Genomic DNA, 20,628 nt, shown 5'->3' with positions numbered 1-20,628 from the left:
GATGCCACGCCCACCGAGTGGGAGGGGCAGAGCGGAGGAAGGAGAGCATGGAGGCGGGAGGGTGTTTTCTTTGCTCCGATACATCGCGCCGGTTCCCATTGTGACCTCCCCACACCTGTGCGGGACGTTCGGAAAACGTATGGAATCCTCGGGCAGATCGGTTATGTGGCAGAAAAAAAATATTAAAAACCCAGGAGCAGCGTTTTCCCTCTTTTTATCCTTCCCAGCAAGGAGCTCGAGCCCCGGCTCAACCAATGGGCTGCGGTTTCTCTGTCCAGCGCTCCTGGAGGAGACTGGAGGAGCAGCGCCTGGATGTTGCGTACAGCACAGCGCTGTGTCCTTCTCACAGCTCCACGGACATGTTTCCAAGCACGGCTATAGTAGCGACGCTTCTCATCATCCCCCCGATGCATTTTTGCAATACTGCTAATGAAGTATAGATACGGGCAATAGGCACGAAGCGGTGCGCAGATGGAACTGTCCCTCTTCCGAGCCATTACATGCTCTGCTCCGGACCCACCGAACCCCTCAGACCCCGTTTCTTTTGGGCCCGGTTCCGGTGCGCGGGGCGCTGCTGCCACCTCGCGGCCGCTGCTCGGTGCCGCAGGGTTCGTGCGGGAGGGACGGATGGCTGGGTGCCCTGCTTGGGTGCACGGATCCTTGCGGCGAAGCCAGAGGAAGGTGTAAAACAGGAGTGGCAGCAGTGCCTTCAAAAGACAACGCTGCAGCCACCCCAAGCAGCGTGACCGCGGAGCACTGGGACAGCCGGGAGCAAATAGAGGGAGCGAGGAGCCGCCGGGCTGCGCTCGTGTTCTCTCTGCAAAGCCCGTCCCCGCAGCGCTGCTCTGAAGATGCTGAGTGCTGCTGCACGGCGAGCCTCAGGTGTTGGCCCTCCGCAGCTGGAGGAGTGGACAGAGACTGAGCAGGCTGCTCTCTCTTGCCATGGTGCTGCCTTCAGTTGCTCTGAAATGTCACTTCTGAACAACAGAAGGGTTTTTTTAATGATTACTTTTGCTGACACAGAATCACAGAATGGCCCAGGTTGGAAGGGACCTCAAGGATCACGAAGCTCCAACGCCCCCAGCCACACGCAGGGCCACAAACCTCCCCAACTATACCAGCCCAGGCTGCCCAGGGCCCATCCAACCTGGCCTTGAACACCTCCAGGGATGGACGGGGCATCCACAGCCTCTGGGCAGCTGTTCCAGCACCTCACCACTCTCTCTGTAACGAACTTCCGCCTGACATCCAACCTAAATCTTCCCTCCCTCAATTTCAAACCATTTCCCCTTGTCCTGCTGTTATCCCCCCTTTCAAAGAGTTGATTCCCCTTTTGTTTAAAGGCTCCCTTTAGATAGTGAAAGGCTGCAATGAGGTCACCCCGCAGCCTTCTTTTCTCCAGGCTGAACAAGCCCAGCTCCCTCAGCCTGTCTTTGTAGGAGAGGTGCTGCAGCCCCCCGATCATCTTTGTGGCTCCTCTGGGCCCTTTCCAACAGCTCTCTGTCTTTCTTGTACTGAGGGCTCCAGACCTGGACACAGTACTGCAGATTGGGCCTCACAAGAGCAGAGCAGAGAGGGACAATCACCTCCCTGTCCCTGCTGGCCAGCCCTCTTCTGATGGAGCCCAGTTGTTTCCATTCCAGGAGCCCACGCTTGGGATAATCCCCATTTGGTTACACTGGTCACAATAGGGACAAATACAGCTGGCTTCTCTTATCCTGCTCCTCGTGTAACAGCCCCCAGGAGCAGCTGGGGGTGCACACAGAAGGATGCATTATGTCTTTCCCTGCCCAAGCCCTGCTCTCCCTGCCAGCTCACCCCAAGTACGCAGCAATCAGCTAAATCAGCTTTATCCCCCCGCAGGCAGTCACGCCAGGGTAAAGAAATCAGCCTCAGCTGCCTGATGGGATCCTTTGCCTGCTCGTCATCTTAAAGCCTCTCACCTCTCCTCGTCTTTCATCATGGTTATAAACCCCTTAGAACTTCATCACGTGCTCCATAAATAACAAATATATAAGTGAGGCTCTGCGTGTGGCTGCAGTTCCATCCCTGCTGTCCCACAGCTGCGAGGAGCCGCAGGATCAGGTTGGAGAGGAGCAGCACCAGGTCCCCACCCCCATCCCACAGCCGGTAAGCCCAGCGTTTCTGGGACCTGGTGATCCTCATGGCCTTGGGGATATCTGGTGGCCTGTGGGTCGCTGTGTTGTTCTGGGCTACGGGGAATTGCCTCAGAAGGGAGGGAGTTGGGACATCGAGCTTGACTTGCCTTGGATTTTGGAGGTGAGAGCATCTCTGCGGACCATGCAGATGCTTTGGGCTCTGTAGTGCACAAACACAAAAGGAGGGGACAATTTTACAGCATGTACTTGGTGTGCTAATAGTACACCTGACATATGGGGATGTGGAAAGGAGCCACAAGATGCCCTGAAACTTAATATAGCCTGGGGTATAAACAACTGTAAAAACATGTAGGAGGCTGTGTTAGAGCGGGGGAGACAGTTTGATGGAGCTGGGAGGAGAGGGGTTTCCTCCGAACTCTGGTTATCCCCCACTGTGTGCCCAGCAGCCATCTCAGTGTGCACACTCCCTGCATGCCAAAGACCTTTGCGTGTGCAGGGAGCTGAGGAGCTGAGCAAAAAGCAAAAGCTCGTTTCCAGAAAAGAAACACAATTCCATCAGCCCGCTGGCTGGGCTGCCAGAAGTGCTGGAGGGGAAAAGATTCAATGAGAAGGAGCTGAGAGCAGGCTGTACCCCACAGCACTACTGCTCACGCTGTTGTGTTGGGGTGCTGAGAAGTTTCTATAAGCACAAGGGGTGTCTGAGCCACCCCAGCCTGCTGCAGAGCCCTGATACAATCAGGGGATGAGCAGATCTGGCAGCTGATACCAAGCTGTGAATTCTACAAACGTCACAGCATTCCTGCAGTACTGTCTCATTTTGCTCCCTTCCCATCCGTGGGAGCACGAAGCACTCATTCCCAGCATGTGTTGGTCTTGCACTTACCCCTTGGCAATGAGAACTGGCACGAGGGATGCTAAATATTTCCCCTGCCCGATACCCCTTGTGCCCAGAGAGCACATCCACTGCTAACCCAGTAAACCACTGAAAGAGAATCACAGCAACAACCCATCTCACCACTTCCAGCACCCAGCCCTCAGCCTTTCCAGATGGAAAATTCCCAGCTCGCTTTGGCTCTGCCCTGTGCAACGCTCGTGCTGGTAATGCTTTTGTTTCTATAAATCCTATTAGCTGGAGGCAAGCCTATAATTAGCAGGGAAAGCCGGCACCTCTCAAACAATAACTGACCTGGCTCCATGCTGGCTTTGCTGTGAATTGCTTTGAATATTGGCTGACTGGTGGCTCCCGCTTGGCTGGGAGCTGCTGCCACTATTCCTGCCCGCAGGCCAGGGCTGCTCGGATTGCACTTCTCTCTGGGTTTATTAACTTGGTTTGATTGGGCATGAAACATGAGGCGGATTTATGACACAGAATCTGACCCAAGCAGAGGGACCTGGCAGAGATGTGTAGGGTAGGTGGTGATGGATGGGACAGAGCAGTACAGACAGTCCCATGGGCCATGGGACCCATAAAGGCTCTTTGGGCAAGGCTGGAGCTCTGCTTTTCCCTGCAAGGGAGCACTAGAGGACTGCTCTCCTCAGCAAGCTTCTACACAAGTACTTACAGAGTCCAATCCCACATTTGTTCAGTGAGGGCACCCTAATGGCACACCCCTGGGCCTCCCAGCCTTTGGAGTGGTTGTGACCACAGGCACTGGAGCAGCTGCAGATGGGCTCATCCTGCCTGCTGGCCCATCACAGCCAGGTTTTCCAGGGTGGCCGTGACTTAAGTGCTCACCAGGGGCTAAGCCATGTGATTTACCCCCTAAGCAAGCTGGAAAAGCAAACAAACCCCCCAGCAGCTCAAGCATGGCATAGAATCACAGAACACCCCAAAGTGGAAGGGACACACAAGGACCATCAAGCGGAAGCCCTGGCCCCACACAGCACCACCCAAACCCTACATGACAGAGCAGTATCCCAACACTCCTTGAGCTCTGGCAGCTCAGTGCCGTGCTTGCTGCCCCAGGGATCTGCTCCGTGCCCAGCACTCACCGATGCAGAACCTTTCCTTAATCCCCAACCTGATCCCCTGACGCAGCTCCAGGCTGGTCATCTCCTGTGCACACACAGCACCGACGTCACCTTTGTGCCCTGGACAGGGACAAGATGCCCAACCCCAGCTCCATCCCACTGCCCAGACCCCTGGGGCTGGAGGTTGGCTACTTGTGCCAACTCCCAGGGGTGACAGCGGGGTTGCCGTGGGTGGGTATTTGCTGTATCTACACCCACACACGTATATATAGCTAAAGGACGGCAGGCAGCCTAATCCCACGCATGATCAACAGGTATTTTCGGCAGCTAAGAGCTCAGGAAGAGATTGGCTGAAATTAAGCTGAAATTAAGGGTGCCGTGACACTGCTGGGGCCCGGAGCTGACAGAGCCGCCCCGGATAAAGGCAGCTGGGAGCAGAGCGGGATGCCGGCGCTCAGCGCGGTGCCGTTCCTGAAGCCCACCCACCCGCAGGGCCCACGCAATTCTCCCGGCCGCCAGCGCCGGCACACGCTGCCTGCCAGCGAGTTCCGCTGCCTCAGCCCCGAGGATGCCGTCAGCGTGTTCGAGATCGAGAGGGAAGGTAAGGGGCTGCCCACCCCACCCCACCCCACCTCAGCCCGGTGTCGGAGCTGGGAGCTCAGCGCCGTCCCCTTCCAGCCTTCATCTCCGTCTCCGGTGACTGCCCGCTGCACCTGGACGAGATCCGCCATTTCCTGACGCTGTGCCCGGAGCTCTCCCTCGGCTGGTTCGAGGAAGGGCGCCTGGTGGCCTTCATCATCGGCTCCCTCTGGGACCAGGACAGGCTCAGCCAGGTAGGAGCCGGGCGCCGGGTACACGGAGCAGAGAGCCGGGCTGCCCTGCGCGGCCCCGCTAACGGCCCGTTCCCTCCCCGCAGGCAGCGCTGACCCTGCACGAGCCGCGGGGCACAGCCGTGCACATCCACGTGCTGGCCGTGCACCGAACCTTCCGGCAGCAGGGCAAGGGTTCCATCCTGATGTGGCGATACCTGCAGTACCTGCGCTGCCTGCCCCGCGCCCGGCGCGCCGTGCTCATGTGCGAACATTTCCTCGTGCCCTTCTACGAGAAGTGTGGTTTCAAAGCTCTGGGTCCCTGCCAGGTGACGGTGGGCGCGTTGGCCTTCACTGAGATGCAGCACGAGGTGCGGGGCCATGCCTTCATGCGCAGGAACAGCGGCTGCTGAGCCTTGCAACCCAGCTACACGCCAGCCGGGGGGGGGAGGGAGTGAATACTGTGAGCCCTCTCCACCCCCACCGTGGCTGCACATCTTTCCCTGCTGGCCCCAGCCACAGCTCCCTGCCCACACATCTGCCTTTTGGCCAAGGGATGAGCGTGGCCCCAGCCCAGCCCTGTGCCTCACTCTCCCAGCGCTGGGGAAAAATCCAGCCTGCAGCATCGAGCCTGCACCCCCTCCCCCTCCCCTTCTATAGTTGGGGCTGTGAAGGGGAGCCCAGGAGGACTGTGCAACCAAAGGATCTATGAGAGATGGAAAGAGCCTCAGTAGAACCTGTAAACCTTGAGCCCCCAGCCCAGCGTCCCCTTCCCCAGCACAGCCCAACACCAGGCATGAAGCCAAGCCCTGCTCTGAGCAGCCCTTGCAGCCACCCCTCACCCAAAGGCACCTTTACAGCATGAGACCCCCAGGGTGCCCCCCACCCATGGCCACCCCAAATTGCACAGCCAGGATCCTCCCTGCAGGGCCAATCCTGCATGCAGACACCACCTGCCCAGAAAGAGCCCTCTGCAAATGCCTTGGTCTGTTGTGAAGCAGCAAATAAAGATGCAGTGGTTGTTTTCTACACGCCTGCCTATCTTTGCCCCCAGCTCCATGCACACATGGGTCCAGCCAGACAGCCCAGACCCATCCACTGCTTTTTGGGGTGTCTCAGCTTTAAGCAAAATGAGGCAGATGTGCCTCAGGGTAACTTATGGGGTGATGCTGCCCTTGGGCAAGGAATGGAGGCTCTGCGGGTCATTGTGCCATGCCACAGGAGGGATTTTTAGAGGGGAACTGGGGAGAGCATCCCCCTGCAGAGCAGGGACAGGCCTACTGACTGCTGCCAACCCCCCCCCCCATCAAAAGCACAGAGGGAATAAAGGCCTCGTGGATATCATTAAATACAAGTAGAAATTTATTCAGGGTCAAAAAAAATTCCACAGCTTTTTTTAAAAAATAAAAAAAAAGTATCAAAAAGAGACAACTGAGGTGAGGTGCCAATCTTTGGCTGGAGCAGCACTGGAGAAGCAAGGAATGGGGCTGCAGCCGGCCTGCGGCAGAGCAGGGGGGGCAGACATGGGGCTGAGACCCCAGCACCTGGATTGTTTTGATGGGGTACTTGTGCTGCTCCTGTTAACAGCACTGTCACACACAGCACTGGATGAGCCACCTGGTTACACCATGAAGGACAAGAGGTGACAGCGTGGGTCCAGAGCAGCAGCAGGAGTGGGTCCTGAGGAGCCAAGCCCTCCCTCACGCTGGGGATCCAGAAGGAGCTGAACAAAACCACTGGAGTGCTTTCTTCTATGCTTACATACCAGCACAGTGCTCCACTTTCAGGGTGAGCCTCACTGAGGGGAAAAAGCAGCACCCCCATCCCACCCAGTGAGGAGCCCACCATGAGGAGCATAGCTTTGCTCCTGAGCCCCTGGGGAGCAAACAGGGGGCTGAAAAATATCTTCAATCCTCAGCTCTGAGAGTGTCAGAGCTGAAAACAAAACAAAACAAAACAAAAAAACCTCCAGAGCCCTCCACTGTGGAAACCACCAGGGTCCCCCCACAGCCCTTTCAGGAAAACACCTCCAGCCTCCCAAAATTAAAAATCCCAGGGCTGAGAAGTGCTGGAGGAGCCCATCCCACTGGGACAGGTTGGAGAAAGGGATGAACCAGAGCGTGGCCACAGAGCCCCATAAGCCCCAGGCAGCCCCGAGGTGATGGACACGGCCAAGAGCCATGGGTACAAAAGCGCCCCTGCAAAAAGGGGCGTTGTGTTCACAGTAGGATTGGCACCGTTGGGCCCGGTTGCTGCCTCACCCCACAAGCTGTCCTGGGGTTAGCGGGGCCTGGAGGCCCTGAGCAGGCCGGTCCCAGCTCCGCAGCCCCTCCGTGGGTCAGTGCAGGACCTGCTCCAGCTCGTACTTCTCACAGAACTTGCTGGTGAAGGGCAGGCAGGTGAGGTACTCGATCCAGCGCCAGTTGATGGGGTAGACATAGAGCCAGATGAAGAGCGAGGTGAAGAGGCCCAGGAAGACCAGCAGGGACACGATGATCATGGCCCGCTTGCGGTACTTGTCCATCGTGCCGAAGGTGATGTAGGGCAGGAAGGCAAAGGAGAGCAGCAGGCCGCTGAGGAAGCCGAAGAGGTGAGCAATGTTGTCAATCCAGGGGAGGAGGCCGCAGACAAAGAGGAAGAGGACGATGCCGGAGAGGTTGAGCAAGGCTTTCCATGGCTTCTCCAGCGCTTGCCAGCTCTGGAAGAGCTCCACGAAGAGGCAAGCCAGCAAACCGAACTGAGACCCAGCAGGGCCCACCTGCAAGAGGTCAGACCCCGCTTACATCTCCCATCTGTGTCCCCAGGGTCTCCCCTCACAGGACACGTTTGCTGTAGGGAACGCCGGTGCTGTTTTGGCAGAGCCAGGCATCGGGTGCCTCCCACACCCATCCCACACAGCAGGGGGATTAAGGCACTCGACGTGATCCCTTCTAAAGCCTGCCAGCTCCGCTGCCAGCAGATTAGCCATCTGCCAGCCCGCACACACCAACACGTGGGGCACACGGCCCACGTGAGCCCTGCACACGGGGCAGAGACCCCCTCCCCACACATGGCACAACCTGCTGAGGGGTGAGACCTCTGTGCTGCGCTCTGCAGCCCCCTCCCCGTGAAGCTCAGGGTGGTGATGCTCTATGCACACAAGCATGTTTGCTCAGTGCCCAGCCCAGAGCTCATCTTGGGGAGGGGGAGCAGAGTTACGGGGAGATCCCTCCCCAACTCCACAAGCTGCCCTCACCTCCGCCCGGTATGGCAGGAAGATGGCACTGGCCAGATTGCCCGTGATGCCACTGAGGATGAAGATGATGGAGATGCGGAGCCAGCCCGCCAGCTTCTCCAGATCCCGCAGCACCGTCATCTGGAAGGTCACCGACACCAGGCAGTGGATGATGCTGGAGGTGGAGGATCAGTGTTAGACTCCTGCCCTACTACAGGCCCTGCCCAGCGCTCCCACCCACTGCTCACAGATATGAGACAGCTCACAAAGCTGTCCCCCATTGATAGCATGCATTGCTGTAGCTTGGGAGTGCTCCCCCATCTCCCCTCCCAACCCATTAGGGGCCACAGACAGGCTGTCCCAAAGGATGCTGCCATCCCAAGCCACCCCCAGTGCCCACAGCCTGCTGCTCACCCTGCATGCAGGAACAGGGACAGCCACAGGCGGTAGATCTGGTCAGGGACCTCCGGGTTGAGGAAAGGCAGGAGGCCACAGACTTCATCCAGGCAATGCACCTGGCAAGGCAGACGTGGGTGGGAGGTGATGGGGTGGCAGCCCATCCTGCCAGTGCCAGCACAGTGATGCCCAGCCAGGCTGCTTGCCCCAAGCCCCCTGCGTTCCCCCCACAGCCCCTCACCTGTGAGCAGAGCGTTGCCTCCTCGTGGAAGTAGCCATGCATGAACTCGCAGTACTCCCGTGTTGTGATCTCACAGCTGGGCAGAAGGCAGGCAGTGGGCTCACCTGGGGCAGGGTGCACCCCCTGCTCCAAGCACCCTCAACGCACAGTCCTGCTGTCACTGCATTTCCCACCCTCAGCCCCAGGGCCTCCCTCCATCCCTGACACAACTCAGGACATTGATGGGGGGCATTGAGGAGCACCAGAAGGGCGCAGGGAACACTGCCCAACCTGCCCCAGGCTCGGTGCCCGCTGGCTGTATCTCACCTGCCCTTGGTGCCGATGCAGCACGGCCTGCCCTTGATCTGGCAGTCCATGTGAGGGAGGCCTGTGTGGTTGGTTTTGGTCTCGTAGGTGCAGATCTATGAGAAGGGAAAGGAGCTGCAGTGGGAGGGCTGCTAAGAGCCTCCTACAGCCCCACACCGTGCTTGAGGCTGTCCGCCTCCCACAGAGGCTGTGTTGGTGTGGATGGTGGGCACCTCACTGAGGGCTCTTACCGGCCACCTGGTGATGTCATCTGGCCATACATGGGGGGGATTTGAAGCCGGCTCTTCACACGTCCTGGTGACAGAAGGAGGATGTGTGGGTCACTGAGAGTCTCCCCAAGCACAACCCTGCCACCAGTCTGAGGCCAGGCACGAGACAGGGGACCTGCAGCCACCCTCTAAGGTTCCCAGACTCAGGGAGATCCTTGCATGCTCAATATCCTACGGTGAAACGCACTGCAGCCAGACCACCCATCTGGTAACTTCACTGAGTGTCCCCTTAAAATGTCACATGTCCCTTATCTCAGCCCAGGGATCGGGGCAGGCAGGGCCAAGCTCAGGACAGCAATGCTCCTCAGGTAGCTTTCTGGCCCACCCACCACACTTAGAACAGACCTCACCTCCATTTCCCCACCAATTCTCTCTTCCTCATCACTGCCCTATGACACGGAAGAGTCACCAACCCCTCGGCCAAACCAACTCCAGACATTCAAGCCACAAACCCAGCCCCACACAACCCACCTGGGGTCCTGGTGACACACAGCCCCCGACGTGCGCTTCTCACCGGAGCCCATGGTCGGCGTGTTGTTGTTGGGCCACTTGATGAACGTCGCCAGCGTTTCCTGCAGGGATGGAGATGCTCAGAGTGTGGGCATGCAGGAACTGCTCTGCCCCACGTGCATCCCATGCCCCAGCCATGGCCGCACCGAGCAGTCCTGTGGCAGTGTTTGGATGCAGCCTGATTTGTCATTCTGGACGCAGCAGCCAGAGTTCCGCTCCCGGTCCCGTTCGCGCTGGATGAGCCGCTCCACCTGGCGGTCCTTCCGGATGCAGGGTGAGAATTTGGCTCCCAGATGGATCAGATCGATCTGGAAGGAGGAAGTGCTCTGAGGGATGCTCCAGGTCGCATCCCATCCCCACCTCCCTTCCCAACTGCTGCCCTATTGATGAGATCCCATCCAAATGGATGGAGGGTGGACAGGCTTTCTCTCAAACATCCCACTGTGATGCTTTGGTTCTGGGGAATGCTGCAGAGCCCCGGGAGCAGGCAGGAGGAGCTCATAAAGGGCAACAAAGAGCAGGACAGCAGGTTGGGACTAGGATTTCTGCCATATAGCTATGGGAGAGGAGAAGGGAGCACCCTTTAAGCCCCACCTCAGGCTGGCAAATCGCTTACCGAGCTGGGCCCGATCCAGAAGTTCTCCTGCTGGATGTACTTGACACTTTCATACACGCCTTTGTTTCTTAGCACCTACAGAATGAGACCAGGGTCACACAGCCAGCTGGGGGGTCACAGCCCCATAGTGCCACGTCCCCTCCAACCACCTGCAGGGGCTGAGCCCTTTTGTCCCCAGGGGGCTGCATCCCTCACCCCAACAAGATTACCCCCACTATGTACTTGAGGACGACATTCAGGAGTCGGGCACCCAGGAGGGGACAGGCCTGGCTGGGAGCTCTTAAACTTACTAACTCTGTCGTCACGTGCTGGGTGAAGCCAATGGGAGCGATGCCATACGTGCCAATGACCAGCAAGGTGATGAGGATGTGGACAAAAGTGATCCAGTAGGTGAAATATGGCCTGGGGAGCAAAGGGAACAGGGTCACGGCTCCCTGTTGGCACAAGGATACTGTAGTAACCTGGGGAGAGCAGCCCCAAAGCCCACTCTGATAGAGATGCAAATCCAGATTGCACCTGGGGAGCCCCAAGGAGCGGAGTGACCCTGGCGGGCTGCAAGCTGTGCCCTCACCGGTGGCTGTCGGTGATCTCCAGCTGTGACTGCACGATGCTGCTGAGGCTGCGGCGGTACGTCCTGTTCAGACACTGCCCCACCACCCCCAGTCCATAGTAGCGTTTCTTGCGGTCGAAGGCGAAGTGCTTCACTTTGGAAGCGATGCGTCTGCCCCTCTGGGGGGCCGGGCCAACTGAGGCAGCAGCGAGACGGGCACCCTCACGTCTGCAGGGAGAGAAACTCATCAGCGAGGTAACAGCCCAGGGGCTGCCCCACTCATCCCGAGACACCCTGGAGCAGGGGCTGGAGAAATTTCTTGGCTTTGTCCTGTAGCAGCATGCTGGATGTGCCCAGTGCCCTGCAGCAGGGACTGGCGGACATGGTATTGGCTGGGGGGAGGTTGGCACTCACAGTGCGGTCTGCTCCACCTCTGGGGATGCCCTGACATCCTCCCCCACTGAGTGCATGCGTAAATACGTGGCTGAGAGTGGTGGTGACTCAAAGACGTCATCTGGCATGGAATAGGTCTCGTTGTGCGTGTCCATCTGGAAAGAGCACGGAAGGGAGGGGGATCACAATGTCATCCCAATGACCACACACTACAGTCCATGTGAAGTGCCCATGATCCCATCACCAGCGATTATCACCGAGTCCCTGCAGTGCTGGGCACAACACCCACTGATGCCCTTGCTCTTGGGGCAGGGCTAGAGCACAGACACCGGGGCCTTTGGCACACACAGCTCCAAATACAGCCCAAACCCTATTTGGGTAAGAGACCAAGCCTGGTCCATGCTAAGAGCAAAGAGGTGAGACAAACAGGGCTGCCCAGTGAGCCACTGCCCCAGTCAGAATGCTGCTCAGCCCCACGTGGGGCACTGGGAACCCCCAGCTCCAGCAGTCGGCGTGGAACAGTGCTTGCCTTACTGAAGAAGGAGGAGTCCAGTGTGTCAGCGGTATCCACCACGTCCTCATCCATGAAGCTGGGGTACATGAAGCTCCTCTTGGTGCTCCTCTGCTTCTCAGCCAGAGGCTCCAAGACAGAGCGGCCCTACGGCAGGGGAAGCAAATGCGGGTAAGGAAAACAAAGCCTCAGCGCTGCAGAAAGTAGGGGGGCTTTGTCATAGCCACCCCCAAAGCTCAGCAAGTGGTGGCAAACATTAAATGCCAACCATGGCTCTGTGCAGAGGTCACGCAGCTGCCTGTTGCTCCTGAGAGCCATCAGTGCTGGGCCATGGCTGTGACAGGTGGCACAATTCTAAATCCCCTTTTTGGTCTCTGCCCCACATCTCCTTGGAGACCCATCTCCAAGGCTTGCAGGGGACTCCCCAGGTGACAGAAAGTGCCAGAGAAACTTCCCCTGCAGCAAAAGGTTGCTGGCTTGACTACTTTCGAAGGATGGCGTGCGAGACAGTTCCACTTTCTGGTCCAGTTTCCACCAGAACTTCTCTTTTTAAGGTTAAAACCCGCCACCTCCCCCTCCCAACACACAGCAGAGTGCAACAACCGTCTTTGTGCACAGCAAAAAGCCAAAAAATGAAGACAACAGAGGGCTGAGAAGTGAATCAAGAGGACAAATCCCTTTCCCCAACACTCACACGGAGCAGCGCGGCGGCCGCCCTGAAGCTCATGTGTGCCACAGAGAGCCTCTTGCGGCGTGGCAGGCGGCTGTAGCCGGAGCGGGCACTGCCCAGGGACGCCAGCGATGCGACGCCGGGGGTGTGAGGGGGCAGGACGTGGTGGGGCGTGTGGGGACGGTCGGTGTCATCGGGGTGGCGGAAGGGACGGCCCCTGGCCAGAGGGTCCACGATCTGGAAGAGGGAGAGGTGTGTTGGTGATGGGGAAGGGTTGGTGGGCGGTCCCGGCGCTCCGAGCTGTACCTTGGGCATCTTGGCCGGTTTGGGTGACTCGGTGCCTTGGAAGGAGGGCACCTCCTGGCTGGGCAGCTCCATGTCGCGGTAGGCAGCCTTCAGTTTGCCGTATCTCATGCTGCAGTGCTGCAAGCTTCGGCGCTGCCAGTGCTGCCGCTTCCCCTCCCAGTCGCCGCTGACGCCGAACCATTCCGCCGTGCCCCTGGGTGTGTGATGGATGCACTCCAGCAACCGCTCAGCCCCCTGTGTCACCGTCCCACCCTGCCCTGCAACTGGAGATTGGAGCTCGGTTCCGAGCTGACAGGTCTGTGGCTTGCTGCTCCACTAAGCCAAGCTGAGATACCCTATGTCGGGATGCACACAGCTCGAGGCATTCGCTCCTACAGCACCAAGACGTTTTCACAGCCAATTCTACCACATGCTCATCCAACAGCTGAGCCACGTGGCACCCATTAAGGCTTTCCCTTGGCCTGGTACCCACATCCCTGCCATGGACACCCCCCAAGCCCTCACTTGCGGATGCTCTGGGACAGAGATGTCTGTCGGCGGAAGCCGGGCCGCCGCTCTGAGCTCTCACATCCCTTCGAGCGTGGCTCCTGCAGGCTCTTGCTCTTCCGATAGATGGGCACCTTGGAGGGCTGGGAGGCAGAGCACAGGGTTACAGAGCACAGAGGGTAACAATGGGTACACCAAACCCCACGTGGGACGGAGAGGTGCCTCCCAGAGCTCACCTCCTTGTGGGTGCCGTCCTTGCCGTCCTCCTCCGCCTCCCGGGGCGGGGGGATCACGATGGAGAGGTTGGGGGGCTTCTTGCTCTGCAGACGGCTGCTGCTGGAGCGGCTGCTCCCATTCTTGTTGCTGGATGCCATCTTGAGTGGGTGGCAGGCTGTGGGGGGAGCAGGGAGTGAGCGGGGGAAGGCAGCCACAGCCCTATTGCTGCATCCCTTCCTCCTGTTCTCTGCAGGGTGAGTGCATCGGTGTGGAAATGGCAGCAGGAGCATTAATGTTAATGGGGCTCTGCCTGACGGGAACCCCAGAGGGAAGGGAAATGCTGCAAGCACTTCCCCCCTCACTGGGAGGGATGTGCATCACTCTCTTCTGATGGCTTACAGCTATCTGGGAGCCCCCGCAGGGCAGCACTGAGGCATCCCAGACAAGAGGACAGCCCCAAGGCTGCGTCCCCAGCACCTCTTGGCCATAGCATCAGCACATTACCCATGGGACTTGGCAGGCAAAACGTTCCCCTCATACACACGTTGGGCTCTGGGCCAGCAGGACAAGGCAGAACACACCAAAATCCTCCCAGTGCACAGAGCAGGGGCTTAACAGCCAGGAGCAAGATCTTTGGGTAACCCCTTCCTGGGAGTCCTCCTGCAGCCCTGCAACACCAGGCAGAGCCTCACGAGTCAACAGGGAAAGGTAATTCCATCTGAGCACAAAGGAGCAGTCCTAAATCCTATTAGGGACTGGGGGGCTCCTGCTGGGATGAATGCTCAGTCCCTTGGCCTCTCACCATCCATGTGCCAGCACCAAGGGCACCTGCCCAGGGCTCGCTGCTGACAGGCATTCCTCTGTCCTGCTTGAGTTGGTTGTGGCCAACAGATGCCAGAGTCCTGCTGAGGGGCAGCCACGAGACAGCAGGATGTATGGCAAGGCACCCTGGAGTACCACCTGCACCCTGCTCTTTTCCGTTTGGGCTGCTCCTCCCCACCACTGGCCTCAGGAGCTTGGTGTCCCATGGGATGAGCTCCTGGAGGACATTGGCACTAGAGGGCAGCCACTACCCAGCACAGCCCGGTGCTGCAGCCCAAACACGCAGGGCTTAAACCCAGCACTGCTGTCCCACAGGAAAGGGCAGAAGGCTTACAGGGCTCCCTTTCCTCAGTTAACCCCACTCCCCCCCAGCCTCGATGAGGCTGCAGAGGGTAATCGATGGAGAGAATCTGGATGGGAAGAAGAGAGGCACCACTGCCACAAATGTGATTAGAATCAGATGTCTGAAGCCCCCATCTCAGAGCCTATCTGGGATGCCCCTACCTCATAAGAGTGGCAGGGATCCCACGCAGTGAGTCTCAATGGGCTCCTTCTTCCTTCTCCTCTGTCCTTCACGCATGGGAGCCCCAGGGCATGGCTGAGGTTCTCTTGCTCTGCCTGGTGGGACTGGTGCTGCAAGAGAAAAGCAGGGGTGAGAGATCAGGTCCGGCCTGCAGAAACCTTCCTGGGAGAAGTTTTTGGGGACAGGGCTGTGAAAGGGAGCAGAAGCACTAGGGTAAAGGCAGAGCCATCCAAAAACATCAGGGCAGGATGCTGGGACATAGCCACAAAGCCACACCACTGCATGGCTCTGGGCAGCCACAGGACATGGGGGATCATGCTGCGGTCACTGGCACAGGGTGAGGGAAAGCCACTGCACCTGGCGCCTTGGCTGAGACAACACAGGGCTGAAGGGGAATTTTTTCACCCAAAGCTCTCAACAGAGTGAGAAAAGAGCAGGAAAGAAACACAAGTGCTGTGCAGAGGTATTTGATGACTGCTGAGCTGGGAAGGCGCCAGCCAGGCAGTCCGGCCCCAGCAAGTGAAACTTTCCATCTCACTGGGGAACTGCAGATGCTGTTTGTTTTCCTCCCAGCCAGCAATGAGGCAGAGGTGCCAGCTGCAGGCAGGGCTGGCTCTGGGGAGCCTGAGATGGGGGCAGGGACATGCTGGGCACGGGGACGCACAGCTGTGGGTGCTGCTATGACCACCAGCATCCCTCATGCTGCCCCTGCCACGGATGCACTCAGCACAGCAAGCAGCACACAGGGGAAACTGGAGAACTTGGAACCAATGCTGCTGTTTGGTGATGTGAAAGGAGCAGTGCTGTTTGTGCCCCTGATCCCATCACTAATTGCTCCATCAGACTCCCACACAGTTCCAGGTGAGAACCTTAATGCTCTCCGGGGAAGCACATTTGCAATGCACCCAACCAGCTGAGTGCCTTCCACGCAGCGTGGGAGCAGCAGTTGGGCAGCTGTACCCCATCAGGCACCTGCAGGCCTGATCATGTGGCCAGAGCACTTTTCACGGCTCCTTGAATTAATGCAATGCTTGGCATCCAGAGAGCAGGAAGAGGGGAGCAACCCCCACCAGCTAAGTCCCCTGGGTTAGCCAGGCACAGGGCTGGGCAGCATCCATCCCACGAGGTGTGGGAAGTTTCACCCCACGCCAGCAAAAAGCCTCTGGGATGGGACTGGGAATGCATTTATCCGTTCCCCTACACTCTTGGCACTGGCATGCAGCCCTTCAAGCGCTGGCACAGCTCTCACTCAGTGTGCTCAGCGTGAGAACAGGCAGCCTGAGCCCGAAGCAAGCTGCAAGGAGCTGCAGCCACAGCCAGCACGGCCCTTCACCCTCCAAAGCATGGCACAGAGGGGTTTGTCAGCGCTGTGGGGCCCAGTCTTGCTCACCCCAGGGTCACCCATGTGTCCCCATGGGGGCCAGGCAGGAGAATTTTGCCTTCACCCAGGCGAGGGCTGGGGCTCTGGGCTGAGCCACGAGAGATGCTGACCCAAGGAAACACACCCAGAGAGGAAAGTGGTGGAAAAAGTGACGCAGCTCACACATGGCATCAGCACGGGGCGATGCCAGGATGCTCTGAGCAAGGAAGCAGAGCAGAGGGACTGGCAGCAGTCCACGCACCAACCCACAGAGCCCCCACTACAGACACCCCTCTGAGGCAGCCCCGCAAAGAGCCGTTCCATTAGCAGAGCACCACAACACCAGCATGCCCATAAATGATTCAGGAGCACACTGAAGCTGCCCATCAGCACTGGTTGTACTGCGATATAGAGCTGCCTTTGCCTCGCCAAGCAAACCTCTTCAACCTGCCCAGCACCTCCTTGGACTCCCCATGCGTGTCAGCCCAAACCTAAAACCCAAAGCTAAAACCTTACCGAGAGCAGCCGGGCCGGGCAGGAGCCTGACAGTTCCCTGGGTGCGCAATTGGGAAACTCTCCTCACTTTCCTTCTGCCTATTCCCACAGCAAGCAGGACGTTGGGCAACAGCCGCGTGGTTTGTTCATCCCGGATGAGTTTCAGGCACTCGGCACACCCTGGAAGGAAGCAAAACCACGCGGCCGAGATAGAGGCACCAACCCACGGAGTGTGCTGCTGGCTGTGATAACGCCGAGCCAGGCTTTCCTCCCCCCCCCTCCCATCTGCACACAGTTCGGGCATCGGGTAAGGAGGTGAGGGCAGATGGGCAGCGTTGCTGTGCATTGGGGCACCTCCCCGTGGCACAACCCTACAAAGGCACAGACCCCTCATCAGGACCACCTCCTCCCCACAGCAATGCTTCCAGGAGCCGTGTTTCTCCAGGTTTCCTGAGCCACTAGCTGCACGGAAAGGGAAGGACTCGCCCACAATAGCTGGATGGGGATCTTCCCAGCCCACTTCCCAAGGCACGTGCACATTCATTCCCAGCACGTCCCTCTCTGCCCAAGGAGTTGAAACCCAAACACCCCTCACCCCGTTGCAAAAGGGCTCTGCTCTTTGTGAGCCCATCCGCAGCCCCACGTCCTCCCTGTACACGCACCCCAACGTGCAGCACAGATTCCCCAAGCTGCTGGGCTTCATTAACCTGGCTCAAGCCGCACAGTTCTTCAGAGCTTCCTCAATTCCTGGTTGGGCTCTGGGTCCCCCCCTGTGCAGGGTATGGTCTGCAGGGCAGGCAATACCACGGGCTGTCCCCCAGTTCGCTCTCACTTCCCCATATGCAAAACTCTTTGTGTGAGACCTACAAACTCCCTCAGCGCTCTGCTCCTGGGAGAAACGTCCTGGTGGGGTCCCTGTGTTTGCTGGGGATTTCTCCTGAGCTCAGAGCATCACCATGGGATGCGGCAGCAGGAGGTGATGCTCAGCCCTGCGCAGAAATTCCACTCACCCCATGCGTGAGATGACGGTGGGCGTTCAGTGCAGCCCTCACCATGGCCAAACAGCGAGGAAAGCTGCTTGACCCCAGGCTTGTATCTCCTGGAGCAGAATGCTTATCTGCACACACAGCTGCTTGACCCCAGGCTTGTATCACTGTCCCACCACTGCACGCACACCCACCCCTCCTCCAAAGCATCAGCCGGTTCTGCAGCCTCATCATCTGTCCCAAATTCCACCCAGGAAGGTTTATCACACTCCTCCCCAATGCAAGACCTGCATTCCCCACAGGAAAGCCCAGCTGGGAGCGGTCCACCCTGTCCCACACGTCCCATCCAACGCAGCACGAGCAGAGCACACAGCACCCAAACACAACAACACCACACGATGCTGTGCCCCCACCCCAGCCCCACTCCCTGCTGTGAGCTGCCAAGCCCTTCCCTGGCCCAGCACCCCTCCTGCACACCACAGCAGCGTGCCAGGAGCACACTCTGCAGCTGCTTGGGTGCCAAGAGCCGTTGCCTTTCTCCTCCTCAAGCTGGTGTGGTCCCAGCATTCACTTACCCATCCCTCCCTCTCCAGGGATGCTTTGCCATTCATTCACAGCTCCCTGCTGGCACACAGGCTGCACCCACAGGGCCCCCACCTGCAGCATGCTCACTCCCAGCCCTCCCCCCAGCTCCAGCATTCCCACAGCCAGCGAATTACAGGGATAACCCAGCCAAATCCCCAGCACAAGCTGCTGCATGACGCACGGCGGCACCTCGGAGCCGGGCAGCATGAATGCATGGACACAGCCCTGCCCCGAGCTGCTCAGCACTGGGGACGTGATGGCACCATCTATGGGCAAACCCACAGCTCCCAGCCAACCTGCTGGCCCTTGGTACATAGGGCAGCCCCAGGATGGGGTCACAGATGGAGCTGAGCCTTGCTCAGCCCACTCTCCCCACGCACGCATCAATGCGGCCCCATGCTCAGCATGTGGCTTTGCACCCACGCCTGCCCCACGGATGTGGCATTTTGCAGGTGGGGAAACATGAGGCAATGTGTTAAAATGAGCTGCCCGCTCACAGACATGGAAATCTCAGAGCGAAGTGAGGGCAGCGAGATGTGGGCAGGCAGCAGGGGAAGTGTTGGGAACCCCCCACACAAAGGCTGAGCCCATGGCCCTGCTGCAGTGCAATTACGTGAGAAATAGAATCATAGAATGGCCAGGGTTGGAAGGGACCTCAAGGATCACCAAGCTCCAACCTTCCCTACTGCATGCAGGGCCACAAACCTCCCCATTTAACACCAGCCCAGGCTGCCCAGGGCCCCATCCAACCTGGCCTTGAACACCTCCAGGGATGGACAGGGCATCCACAGCCTCTGGGCAGCTGTTCCAGCACCTCACCGCTCTCTCTGTAACGAACTTCCCCCTGACATCCAACCTAAATCTTCCCTTCCTCAACTTCAAACCATTTCCCCTTGTCCTGCAGTTACCTACCTTTCAAAGAGTTGATTCCCCTCCTGTTTATAGGCTCCCTTTAGGTACTGGAAGGACCGAGAGTGAGAATGGCGAGGCTTTGCATGATACTTGCAAGAAAAAGCACAGCTCTCAGCACTACTCAAAGGCTGGGGAAAAGATTGTGACCCCAAACACCAAAAGGTCCCCAGTGACCCTAAATCCTGGCTTTCAAACACTACTTTGCTGGACATCCCCAGGCCCAACGACCACTGGACAGAAGCTTTTCCAACAGCAATGAGTTATGATCCCATCACTCGTGGGCTGTATGGATTTAAGAGAAGTAATGTGGTCTCAGCCTTCAATAATTCACTCATGTTGTGCAACACTGTGCACAAAGCCCACCCCCAGGGAACACAGAGGAAAAACAGGGCTGCAGGGACATCCATCCCACTGCAGCAGGTGCAGGTGGGGATGGATCCAGCTCTGTTTGCATGAGAGAAGTTCTGAGGGATTTTGCTGAGCAAAGTGAGGTCCACTCACTGCTCCCCACCTCCTCCTTCAGCCCTCAGTGTGGATTTGGAGCCAAACGCCTCCAGGGTTATTTCCCAAGGGAAGGATGCAAGTGAGGCTTCCTTGAGTTTACAGGAGTTAAACAGGAGTGACATCAAAGATAAAAAAAACAACAAAACCAACCAGCAGCCCTCAGCCAGAGGACAGCCACGTGCTGCTCGCCCTTCGATCCGCTGCAGCCAAACAATGCAACCCAATTCAATGTGAATTCCCCCACTCCTCCAGCCCATCCCCAGGAGCTTCAGCCCCATACTCCTGTGGGATTTAGGACCTGGCCCCACAGCACACACACACCCATCGTTCCCCAGCTCCCTGCTTGCACGTGTGCCTGAAAGCCATGCCCCCACAGCCCTGTGCCCATCACAACACAGCTCTTTTGGCATCACCCCCCAACCCATGCTCTGGTTTTAAGCATCGTTCACCCCACAGCTCGAGCACCCCTGGGTGCAGCTCCCACTGCAGCCACCTCTGCTCCGCAGGAGCACAGCAGCAGCGCTGAGGATCCCAAAGCATTTGTGGCAAAGGGACCCCAAAAACCACAAAGTGTTCCTGACAGAAAGGTCCCAATGGACCTCCGAGCATTCGCGGCCAAAGGGGTCCCCAGTCAAGGGGTCCCCAAAAGACCCCACAACATTCGCGGCCAAGGGTTGTAAAGCATCCCAAAGCATCCGTGCTAAAAGGGTTCCCAAAGTGCTTATGGCAAAAGGACCCAAAGGACCCCAAAGCCCTTGTGACAAAGGATCCCAAAGGGCCGCAGAGCATTTGCGGTTCGGAGGAGCAAAGCGTCCCCATAGGATCGCACAGCACACGTGGCCGGGGGTCGCACAGGG

At 58.3% G+C, this 20,628-nt stretch overlaps 2 protein-coding genes across 3 annotated transcripts; one reads left to right on the top strand and one right to left on the bottom strand.

Annotated features, from left to right (window-relative positions):
* The first annotated feature begins 1,586 nt into the window (after window positions 1-1,586).
* AANAT (aralkylamine N-acetyltransferase) lies at window positions 1,587-6,213 on the top strand. The gene is made up of 4 exons (XM_003211424.4): window positions 1,587-2,130; window positions 4,406-4,692; window positions 4,770-4,924; window positions 5,008-6,213. Exons 2-4 carry the CDS (start codon window positions 4,536-4,538, stop codon window positions 5,311-5,313), a joined length of 618 nt encoding a protein of 205 aa, XP_003211472.1. The 5' UTR covers window positions 1,587-2,130; window positions 4,406-4,535; the 3' UTR covers window positions 5,314-6,213.
* An 89-nt stretch (window positions 6,214-6,302) lies between these two features.
* RHBDF2 (rhomboid 5 homolog 2) lies at window positions 6,303-19,016 on the bottom strand. Of its 2 annotated transcripts, XM_010721284.3 has the most exons (19): window positions 16,806-19,015; window positions 14,911-15,039; window positions 13,605-13,759; window positions 13,387-13,511; window positions 12,883-13,075; window positions 12,601-12,813; window positions 11,925-12,053; window positions 11,417-11,550; window positions 11,024-11,230; window positions 10,743-10,854; window positions 10,453-10,527; window positions 9,983-10,144; window positions 9,798-9,898; window positions 9,288-9,351; window positions 9,058-9,152; window positions 8,752-8,827; window positions 8,529-8,629; window positions 8,136-8,289; window positions 6,303-7,658 (listed from the first exon to the last, which is right to left on the bottom strand). In XM_010721284.3, exons 3-19 carry the CDS (start codon window positions 13,740-13,742, stop codon window positions 7,239-7,241), a joined length of 2,499 nt encoding a protein of 832 aa, XP_010719586.1. In that variant the 5' UTR covers window positions 13,743-13,759; window positions 14,911-15,039; window positions 16,806-19,015; the 3' UTR covers window positions 6,303-7,238. The 2 variants fall into 2 exon arrangements, with proteins under 2 accessions (XP_010719586.1, XP_019477200.1); XM_019621655.2 differs by having other exon boundaries at window positions 13,387-13,759; window positions 16,806-19,016.
* Window positions 19,017-20,628: the final 1,612 nt, after the last annotated feature.

Source organism: Meleagris gallopavo, chromosome 20 (assembly GCF_000146605.3).
Source record: "Meleagris gallopavo isolate NT-WF06-2002-E0010 breed Aviagen turkey brand Nicholas breeding stock chromosome 20, Turkey_5.1, whole genome shotgun sequence".
NCBI classification, from domain to species: domain Eukaryota; kingdom Metazoa; phylum Chordata; class Aves; order Galliformes; family Phasianidae; genus Meleagris; species Meleagris gallopavo.
This window is presented reverse-complemented; position numbering and strand designations above follow the sequence as displayed.

Coding starts and splice junctions, on each gene's coding strand:
- RHBDF2 (XM_019621655.2), bottom strand. CDS start 13,742: ATGGCATCCAGCAACAAGAATGGGAGCAGCCGCTCCAGCAGCAGCCGT. Junction 11,551..11,924: donor ACTCCTCCTTCTTCAGTAAG/GCAAGCACTGTT, acceptor TGCTCTTTCCAG/ATGGACACGCACAACGAGAC. Junction 9,352..9,797: donor GTGTGTCACCAGGACCCCAG/GTGGGTTGTGTG, acceptor TTCTGTCACCAG/GACGTGTGAAGAGCCGGCTT.
- AANAT (XM_003211424.4), top strand. CDS start 4,536: ATGCCGGCGCTCAGCGCGGTGCCGTTCCTGAAGCCCACCCACCCGCAG. Junction 4,693..4,769: donor GTTCGAGATCGAGAGGGAAG/GTAAGGGGCTGC, acceptor GTCCCCTTCCAG/CCTTCATCTCCGTCTCCGGT. Junction 4,925..5,007: donor ACCAGGACAGGCTCAGCCAG/GTAGGAGCCGGG, acceptor CCCTCCCCGCAG/GCAGCGCTGACCCTGCACGA.